This window comes from Canis lupus, chromosome 12 (genome assembly GCF_003254725.2).
Source record: "Canis lupus dingo isolate Sandy chromosome 12, ASM325472v2, whole genome shotgun sequence".
Classification (NCBI taxonomy): domain Eukaryota; kingdom Metazoa; phylum Chordata; class Mammalia; order Carnivora; family Canidae; genus Canis; species Canis lupus.
Window position 1 is genome coordinate 17,975,701 of NC_064254.1, and position 10,473 is coordinate 17,986,173.

The window sequence follows — 10,473 nt, forward strand, 5'->3', positions numbered from 1 at the left end:
CCACTCAGAATAGAGGGCTAAGATCCCTTCTCATTCCTAAAAAAACTCTGGGTAATCTGCCAAAACATATAGTTTCTGACGAGCTCACACAGGACTCTCCTCCCAACTCATTCTTCTCTAGGCCTCTTCACAGGCATTCTCCATCAATCTCATGTGTGTTTCCATGATGCTTCTTGGCCTCTGTCAATTTTTTGCTTAAATGATAACTTTTCAGTAAAAGCCTCCTCAAAAATTCTATTTAAAATGTCACTTTTGAGTCCCTTAACTCTTCTAACAGAAATTTGCTTATTTACTATCTTTACTGTCTACATTTGTCTCCACTTCTAGAATATGAAGCTCCACAAAGATAGGAAATATTGCCTGTTTTGTATATTGACGTATCCCAATCTTATTACATTATGGCTACACATAGTAGGTTCTCAAGGAGTACCTATTGAATTAGTAAATAAATGAGAGAGGGGGTGTGGAATGCAATCTCTAACATATTGTCAGTGTTATGAATTGACATTGCTCTTCTTGGAAGCAGATCTCATGTCTTACTCATTTTTTTTAACTCTATCAAAGTGTATAGTTACTTAAAACTCAGTTTGTAATAAGTAAATATCAGTTCCTTATGATAGGAGCTGTAATTTTTTTTTTATTTTCAAATCCCAACCTGCAACATCATATCCAAGAAGAAGCAAGCTATTAGTCAGATGTTATCTGAGTAAATTACTATTAGAATTAGATTTTGTCCTTGTCCAAGGACATTGAGATTAAATAAATACTAAAATGGAACAGATTTGAATGTGTGATATCTTCTGCTCCTAGTCGTATATGGGAATATGATGATGATAGACCTCATTTCAACAGCATGCTTTTAACTGATTCGGGAGTGTATTGAGCTATTAACTACAATAAAAATACCCAACACCTGGTGGTGTTGACCCTATTTCATCAGGGTCACTACAAATCGAGATTCATAGAAAGCTAAAACTGAAGGAAAATACACTGCATGGAAATTTCAAATCTGGACTAAATGAGAGAAAAATGTAAAACTTTCAGCTCTTTAGAGCTAACTACAGTTGACCCTTGAAAAATGCGGGGCTTAGAGGCATTGACCACCACCTCCCATCTTCCCACACTGTTGAAAATACACATATGACTTCTGACTCCCCCCAAACTTAACTACATATAGACTACTGTTGACTAGAAGCCTATGGATAATATAAAGTCAATTGACATGTATTATGTATGCCATATATATCATATACTGTATTCTTACAATAAAGTAAGCTACAGGAAAGAAAATGCTATTAAGAAAATCATAAGGGAGACAAAATACATTTGTAGTGCTATACTGTATTTATCTAAGAAAATCCACATACTAATGGATTCATACACTTCAAACTCATGTTGTTCAAGGATCAACTGCAGTTTAATATTATCTAGTTGTTTTGTCAGTTAATCCAATGAAAGTTACAATGCATAAGCCAGAGATTTGCCAGAAATCTTTCCTTATGTAAGTATTTAGCTTTTGTCCTTTTGTTTACTTTTTAGTTGTTGTAAACAAATTCTGAGGTCAATATGAATAATTAGTGACACCCATTTCTAAGGAAATAAGATGCAGAACTTTATCAAAAGGGCTTCTAGAATGTTTAGTCAATATCACAGACAGCACACAGTTAAAAGGTTTCTGCAGGGAAGAATATTAATGTCATAGTTGATGCCCATAGGTTTATATTCTCCTTCAAGTTTGTCATATTAATTCCTTGGGCTGAAGGAAGGCTGGAAGATTGAATATACACTGAGCCATACAAGGAGAGACAAGTTCAGAAATGTAGATGGTTTTGGTTTTCTCTTTTAAGCACTGAGGATTGGAGGGTCTACCAGTACACATTAGTTCAAATGCAGAGATGTCTTGGGTATCTCCCAGAAAACCTCTTATCATCTATTGCTTCTTGGTAGCCAATAAAAAACACAATTCTTATTTGTTCCATATTAATATTATATTAAGCTTCTCAATTCTACATTATAGGTCTTGATACAATGATAGTCTGGTTGGGTAAGATAAAATCAAACATTTCATTTCTTCTCAATATGGCTAATATATTTATTATTCAAAAGTTGGGCTAATATTTTTTTCAGGATCACCAATATATCATCTCTATCTCATATGTAATAAAATATGAACATTTCAAATAGTTTTCATAAGACACAGAAAATGTGCTGACTGAAAACATTATTGATTTTTTTGTTTCCATTTTTTTTTAATTTTTAAATTTCTGTGAGAATGGATGCTTATTTATAAGCTAGTGTTTCTAAATCAGGAGTGATTTTTGCTTCTAAAGGGGATATTGGAAAATGTAGATAGACATTTTTGATTGTCACAATTAGGGGAAGAGGTGCTTTGGCATCTGGTGGGTAAGGGATAATAAGAAACATCTTATTGCTGCAGATACGTGCATAGGATAGCTGCCACAACAAAGAATTGTCTGGGTCAAAAAGTCATTAGTTTTCAGGTAGAAAAATTCTGTTTAAATAAATACTATAAAATATTTTTGAATACTTTTTATTTATTATACTTGCAATATAAATATTACTGCAAGGAACACATTGATAACTCAAAGTCTATTTTACATTATTAAAATATGTGAAAGATAATGCATGTGAGTCTCCAATGTGTGCTTAGAAAGTAATTGCTTCATAATGGGAACTCATATTTTTATTGAAATAAAACAAAAAAAGTAAATAGCCCCTTATGATGGAAATATATCAAAAAACTTTATCTAAATAGAGAAAAATTCTTCCTTTCTCTGTGCATGTCACCATAATACATAATGCTTAGTATGAACACGAACCCCTATATCTCATATTTGCGTTTAGAAGTTTGCTGTAATAAAAACATCAAGAGATGGCAAATGGCAACTACACTACCGTAAGCACTTTGTAATGTATAGAATTGTCAAATCACAATTAGTTTCACACCTGAAACTAATATAATACTGTGTGTCAACTATACCTAAAATAAAAAGAAAGAAAAGTAAAAAGTAAAAAGAAAGAAAAGAAGTAAGGATGATGGAAAGAAGGAAGGAAGGAAGAATAAATATATCCAGAGGGTGAGGCCTGGAAACTCTGACTTCTCATCTCCTCTGAGTCCAAGACTGGGTCACATATATCCACAAAATAAATTTCATTTTACTTAGTTAAATGATCAAAAAATATGTTCAATTTTATTTTGGGGGAAGGGAAGTTACTGTTTTATGTCTTTGCTATGCTACTGATGAAGTTTTTTATAAAAAAAAATAATTCCAAATTAATACCAATAACTAAGCTGTATTCCTAAACTCATAAAAGAAGTAGAATATGCATTTTTGAATAGCAACTGTATGATACATATGCATTGCTAAGAATGTTGTAGGGGAAAATACTGTGGCCCTTCAGAGGAAGTAGCAAGAGGAACTCAGGCAGAGTGGAGCTGAAAATGCAGGTTACTCCTTTCTGTCACTGGGTGTTTCCTCAGACAGGATCATCTCGGGACTGAGGAGCCCAACTCAGTTGTTAGCCATAGTTTCTGTCTTTCTTCATCAAAAAATGTAATACCTTCAAGTCACTCTTCTCTTTCATTTTTACTCACTCTTTTTTTTCTGATACACATTTTTTTTCTCCACTAAATAATAAATAATCAGAGGGGTGCCTGGGTTGTGAAAAAAAAAAAAAAAAAGAGAGTCTGACTCTTGGTTCCAGCTCATATCATGATTCAGGGTCATGAGACAGAGCCCCTCATTCAGCTCCATGCTCAGTGCAGTCTGCTTGAGACTCTCTCTCCTCCCTCTGCTTCTCCACTCGTGTTCTCTCTCTTTCTCAAATAGACAAATCCTTAGAAAATAATAAGGACAGAAATTGGACCTCATTGTGATTACCTTAGCTCTTCTGTTCTTATACTGATTCTTTTCTTCTCTTTCTCTCATGAGCAGGATCTGCACTCTCAATATCTAGTCTCACAAGCCCTATGGATTTATATTGTTTCATGGAAATCTATAGAACAGTGTTTAAAGATAAAATTAAAGCACATTTCTATTGGAGGCTTGCAGAAATACATTTCTCCCATTTCTTTGACCTAGGGTTTCTTATGGTATTACTTATGTCAACCAACACATAGCACATAGAACTTTGAAGAGTTCTTGAGGAACTTGCATAAAATAAATTCTGCTTACTTCTGGCACCAAGAGATCAAGAGAAAATGCAATATAAAGGCACCAGATACATGTGTGACATAGAACCACATCTGAATGGCTCAATATTAAATTTTATTTAATTGAGATACACAGGCCTTGAAGAATATTCTGAGAAGACTTAGTAACACTGGTTCTTTCTTCTTGGAGCATGTATCTCTTTCTTGTCTTCTGTCAGCTTTACTTCTGCAAGCAGCAATGAGTTGCAGGTCGCATGCAGAAAGCAATTCTAATTTCACTTTCATGGCACTCAAGTCTACATCGGCCATTACCCTTTCTGCACTGTCTCCTCAAATCCAAGCTACCATATTGGGGATATTTCTTTGTGGCTGTAAGAAGGAAAGAATGACTGAAATTAACAATTTAGCTGTAACACACCTATATTTTAAAGGGAGAAAGTACAAGAAGTAGAAAATTATTGTGTAGGCCAAAAAAAAATATCTCCCTTTTAATTAATGACTGGGAAAATCTTAGTGAGGAAAGTTTAGGTGAAGGTACCATCCCTTGGTGCAAGAGAAAATCCTGAAAATCAGAAAGTGTCTTGGACCTAAGTTAGATGTGCCAGCTTGCTTCCTTACAAGTCACTGTGTAGTAACTCAAGTATAGTTCCCCAAATCAACAGTTTAAAAAGTGCTCATAATTGACCTTCTCTCCACAATTATCCAATTGAATTTGAGCTCCCCTTTTCTGTTCTCACAAACATTATTTAGATAAAATGTTTTACTTTCTTGGTTCTTCAACAGACTTCTACTGGAGCTTGATTTTACTTTGCCAAAATGTTGAGTGAGAAGCAATGTTAAGCAATTTGTCTGTATTCGTACAACTCTCCAGGGTATTTTGGGATTTACTTCACCAAAGAAATGATCTACCTTAGACACATGTCTGAAGACAGCATTGGTTAAAAAAATGGGAATGATTAGAAGGTGAGGCCAGCCATTATTGGGCATTACATGATTTCTAACATTGCCAGTGCTCTGAACTACATGTTTTATCTTGTAGCTTGTAGATTGACTTTCACTTAAGGTTAAAATTAAAGTAGCTGGAGATACTTGGGGAATTGGAAGATGTTGGTCTAATAGATTGTAAGATTCATTCTAAACCAAAAATACTTTAATTTTATATTTCACCATATATGTTGACCCATGTGTTTTCAGAAAACCTATGTTTTCAAGTATTTTTTTAGACATATCACTTTTGATAAGAAATCATCTTACACCTATAGTGAGATTGAGGGGAACTGGTGAGGGAGAATTCTAAATATTGCCAATGACTGACCAAAAGGCAGACAAATATTTTTTATGTTCATAGTATGAAAGCAAATAAATTTTGCCACTAATTCAACCATTAATTAGGTTTGGTGTTCCAGTCAGTACCTTTAAAGACCAGGCCTTTCTACCTAGACATGTAGTCTATGTTTCCAAGAGTTGATGATGACTTGTGATACTTGTGAATACCTAGACTCAGAGCTACATTATCTATATTATTAGTATAAATAGCTGATATAAAACTAGCTCTTCAATTAAAATTATCTTTCTTCTTACTATAATTGAAGCAATGAAAAATATGACACAATTAACAGCAGAAAAAAAAAGTTTGTGCAGAGTAAATGTTAACTTCTAAATGTCATCATTTATTGTACAGTTTCTGAGGAGTTACTGTTTTCAAACCCATGTATGAATTGCCAGTGACAGAAACCTGAATTATACTCACTTTAGACAAGAGGGCTGTCACACTTATCACCGTGTTGTTCAGTACTCCACCCTAAACTGGCCTCACTCCTTCTCTTATTCATTCTTTGGCTTTTTCACCTTTCTAAAAATATTATCTTCTTTTTCTCACTTTGAGCCCTACATATGTGTATTCCTCAGGCCTGTGTCTTTGAATCACTAATATTCATCTTTGTAAGCCCCCACCCACTCATTTAACTATAATATATATTCCCTGTTAAGCTCTAAACCACTCCCTAAGTGCAGGGTTTCTCACCCTAAACACTATTGAGTTGAATAATTCTTTGCCGTGGGATACTATCCTGTTGATTTAAGAATGTTTAGCAACATCCTTGGCCTCCACTCACTAGATGCCAATAGTACCAGTTGTGACAATTTAAAAGGTCTCCAGACATTGAACAATGTCCCTTTGGGGGGAAAGTTGCCTCTAATTGAAAACACTGCTTTAAGTGATTAAAATTACTTTTCTAGTGATGCCGTGATAAGCCAAACATATTATCTCCATCTTCAGATATATTGTTCAAATACTGTCTTCTCTCTGAAGTCTCTTCTGATCACTTTCAGGAAAGTAAGTCTCTTTACACTGCTTTCATAAAATCACTTCATATGTATCATTCAGATTTCATCTATCAACGTGTTCATATGCTAGGGAATTTCTTTAAACAATACATAAGGTTTTACCTAACATATAAGTTAGAAATGGGCAAGATATTTCCTAGAATATTTTTCAACCTATAATTTCTTTTTATTTTCACTCACCTGCTATTTTGTTCTTTAGGCTACCATTAAGCTTCTTGGAAAATGGGGGGGCAAGGGTCGGGAATAATGACTATTCTTTCAACACAAAATTATATTATCCTAGGGGCACCTGGGTGGCTCAGTCAGTTGGACATCTGCTCAGGTCATGATTCTGAAGTCCTGGGATCAAGTTCTGCATTGGGCTCCCTTTTCAGCAAGGAGTCTGTTTTTCCCTCTCCCTCTGACCTTCCTCACTGCTCATGATCTTGCTTACTTGCTCTCTCTCTCTCAAATGAATAAATAAAAAAATCTTAAAAAAAAAAAAGCTATACTATCCCACATTCAAAGTACATGTCAGATTTGAAGAGAAGTGATTATTGGCAATAACAATTTTTTTCAGTGTGGCAGATAAACTAAAACAATACATGAGAGTGAAACAACATCCCAGTTCTAGACATTTGGTGCATTTATAACCTTTCAAAATGAAGAGGAAAGTGAAGTGACTTCAGTGGAAATTTTCCTGTGTAGACAGTTTAGTGGCTTCTATCTGGACATCTCTTCATCTGTAAGCGTCCAAGTTGGAAAAAAGAATGAGGTTTACTACCTCAATTTTGAGTAAGGACTTCTATACTTTGCAGGTGAGATGCAAAAAACAACTGAAGGACTCAAGAAGAGTCATACATATAACATTTTATGCAATTTAAATCAACCACCATATGATGAACTGTAAGTTGAAAGACAACATCCTTATTGCTTTATTATTTTTTACAATGTCTATATTTCCTATCACAACTTTTCTAAAATTGTAGAAAAAATATGTAACTTGACATACATATATTTTTTTACTTTGAGATTTTTTTTTGTCAGTAATGGTGGTTCTAAAAGTTTGGTTGATATGTGATTAACAAGGACAATGGCTTTCCTTTGAAAATAAAAGAAAAAATATACAAAAAGTTAATAACACTGATGTTGTAATCTATGTTACTGTATCCCCAACTGGTTTTTAATCTCTAAGTCTACAGGACACATGATTTTTCCAGTTTGTTGATGTACGAATAGCTTTCACTGTTGGTAGATACACCTGATATAGCTCTTACAAAGAAAAAATAAGTTACTAAAACAGAAAAAAAGCTTGACATAATTATCTATTCATGCTAGCTATTGTTGAAATTAAAAGAAGAAAAAGATTTATCACATGTTAAAAGCTGTATGAATCTGCATAGAATTTTTTTTTGGCCCTTTCTAGAAAGAGCTGGGAAAAAAATCCAGAGATCTTTTTGAATTTTTGAGTGGAGGGAATTTTTGAACAGAGAGAAAGGAAGTTATATTCTCTTAGATAGATGAACAATGGATTGTAATTGTTTGTTACTTTAGTGATGCTTGGTCTCTATTTAGAATTTTACCCACTTGCAACTTTTAAATGATATTTATCAGTTAATAGTGTATATATTTTTAGATCATCAATATGATTATATAATATTTATAATGAAAGAATAAGCTAATTTACTCTCCTAGGCCTCTATTATGATGTCTATTGGGGCTAAAGAAATCAGCCAGGAACTAAAAAGAATATTTTCTGAAAGTAGTAAAGTTTGAATCTAATTTTAGTGCCAATTAGGTAAACTGAGCTAATCCTTTCATCTTAATTTCTTTAAAAAAGAAGGTAGTAGACTCAATGATCTCTTCTTTTCCAAAATGTATTATTATATTTCCTTACAAGTCATACTTACACATTAACTCAGGAGGAGAGAATCTTGTTACATAATTGTTGTGAAAAGGTAGCCTTTGAGGGTAGAAAAATAAAACTCATGAAAAACAGCTTGCGTACAAGGTGTTATACTCAACATCCATGTGATCTATAGCACTCAAAGACAGAAAGGTAGTGACCAGGACTGTATACATAAAAGCTAACAAAGGACATGATTTGTCTGTACACCTAGAGCAGAAGAGTAAGAAAGGCTTCTGCTCACTGGAAGTATTATACTGGTATAGAACGAAAGGAAGGAAAAGCTAAATAGATCTTTCTCTGGCACTGAACCATCTATCCTTATCTGTTGTTTATCATACAGAATATGTTTCTTCCAGTAAGAAAAAATTCTGACAAATTGCTCCAGGATAAAGCTGACAAGACTAATGTATTTATCTAATTGTTTTAAACTTTTTATTTTGAAGTCAGTTTAGATTTATAGAAGAGTTGCAAAGGTAATAGAGGCGAAACTCTCATTATGGTAACATCTCACATAACCATGCTTACATTATCAAAACTAAAAAATGAACATTGATAAAATACTATCAACTAAACTGTAAATTTTATTCACATTTCACCAGTTTTCCCACTATTGTCTTTTAAAAACATTTTTTTTTTCCTCTTCTGGGGTCCAAGCCAGAGTACCACATTGCAGTTCATATAAAAATGTTTTAATCCCTAAGTTATTACTATACTTTTAACAAGAAACAACTTATGTCTCCTCAAATTCATTAGCCCAAATAAGTCCATAAACATTTCATGTTACCTGGTAAAATTGTGACCCAAAAGAGCAGAATAAAGAAAAAGAGATGAATCTTCATGGTGGAATTTCTTAGGAAAAAAAAATAAATGTCACCAGATCTTTTTAAAGTCAGGTGTTTCCAAATAAGAAAAGAGAGAATCCTTTTATTTTTATATTCTCCTGGGAAGTGGTTTTAACTACTGAGGCTTATCAATAGTGAGAACATTTGTATGCTTGGTTGAATTGTGTCATGCTCAAAGAACACAGTCACAAGAATTATTATTAAATTTTTCCCATAAAAGTAAAATCTGCTTCTGTTACTTTAAATAGATTCTCCTGAAAACACAAACTTTAAGAGACTTGTAGAGGAAATGTGCTTGTATTGCTAAAACATCAGGGTGGAAATGTTATAGCAATATATTCCTCTATTTTATGTTACATGATGTTAAATATTCTAATATTTTTAATATTAAATTACTGAAAAAAATAAATTACTGAATGTCTGAAACATTGGGATTTTATAGCTATACGTTTCCATTGAGATCACTTTTGTTTACAGTTGAGAACCAGGGAGGTGGAATTGTTTATTTAGATTAATATCTGTGTAATTATTTAAATGTAACTTGATCAAAATATTCTGGATTCACTAATGAATATGGGAAATACTGTATACAATAGATTTTTAAGTATGACTTAAAATTTTAAAGACTTAGGAATTTCCTATAATAAATTATCTGATTTAAAAAAACAAACAAAAATAAATAAATAAATTATCTGATTTCACAATTCTAATGTCTACTGTTTTTTAATTCTGCTGATGAAACTGAAAGTGTATTTAATCCAATTTGCATATTGCCCACATCTGTCATTTCACATATAGGAGGAAAAGCTGGAAGTTTTGCACAATACCCAGAAGCCGATGCTGTAAGCAGAGAACAGCTAATTGATCCTCTCCTACCACCAAGTCAAGAGATTTTCTAGGACAATGGTTCTTAAACTTTAGGCTACATCACAATCCCCTAGAGGGCTTGTTAAAAACAAATTGCAAGGCCCCACCTCCAGTATTTCTGATTTAGTAGGTCTAGAATGGAGTCTAACAATTGTACTTCTAACAAGATCCTGGATTGCTAAAACTGCTATAAAGGGCCACATATTACTCCAAGAAACCTGATTCATTCAATCTACTAATCATCAGAAAACTGAAACCCAGGGTTGTAGAATCTGTCATAGATGAGTAAAGAATGTGAGGCTGCTTAAAGATAATCACACCCCCTCATGTTACAGATGAGAAAAGTGAAATCAAAA

General features: G+C 33.4%; 1 protein-coding gene across 1 annotated transcript; it reads right to left on the reverse strand.

Moving 5' to 3' along the window:
* Positions 1-4,251: 4,251 nt before the first annotated feature.
* DEFB110 (defensin beta 110) lies at positions 4,252-9,324 on the reverse strand. The gene is made up of 2 exons (XM_025419007.3): positions 9,193-9,324; positions 4,252-4,543 (listed from the first exon to the last, which is right to left on the reverse strand). The coding sequence occupies exons 1-2, from the start codon at positions 9,245-9,247 to the stop codon at positions 4,395-4,397; spliced, it is 204 nt and encodes a 67-aa protein (XP_025274792.1). The 5' UTR covers positions 9,248-9,324; the 3' UTR covers positions 4,252-4,394.
* Between the last annotated feature and the right edge of the window lie 1,149 nt (positions 9,325-10,473).

Bases quoted from the DNA above. Each gene is read 5' to 3' on its own strand.
- DEFB110 (XM_025419007.3), bottom strand. From the start codon at position 9,247: ATGAAGATTCATCTCTTTTTCTTTATTCTGCTCTTTTGGGTCACAATT. The intron at 4,544-9,192 runs GTAACATGAAAT...TCCTTCTTACAG, and splicing joins TTGGGTCACAATTTTACCAG to CCACAAAGAAATATCCCCAA.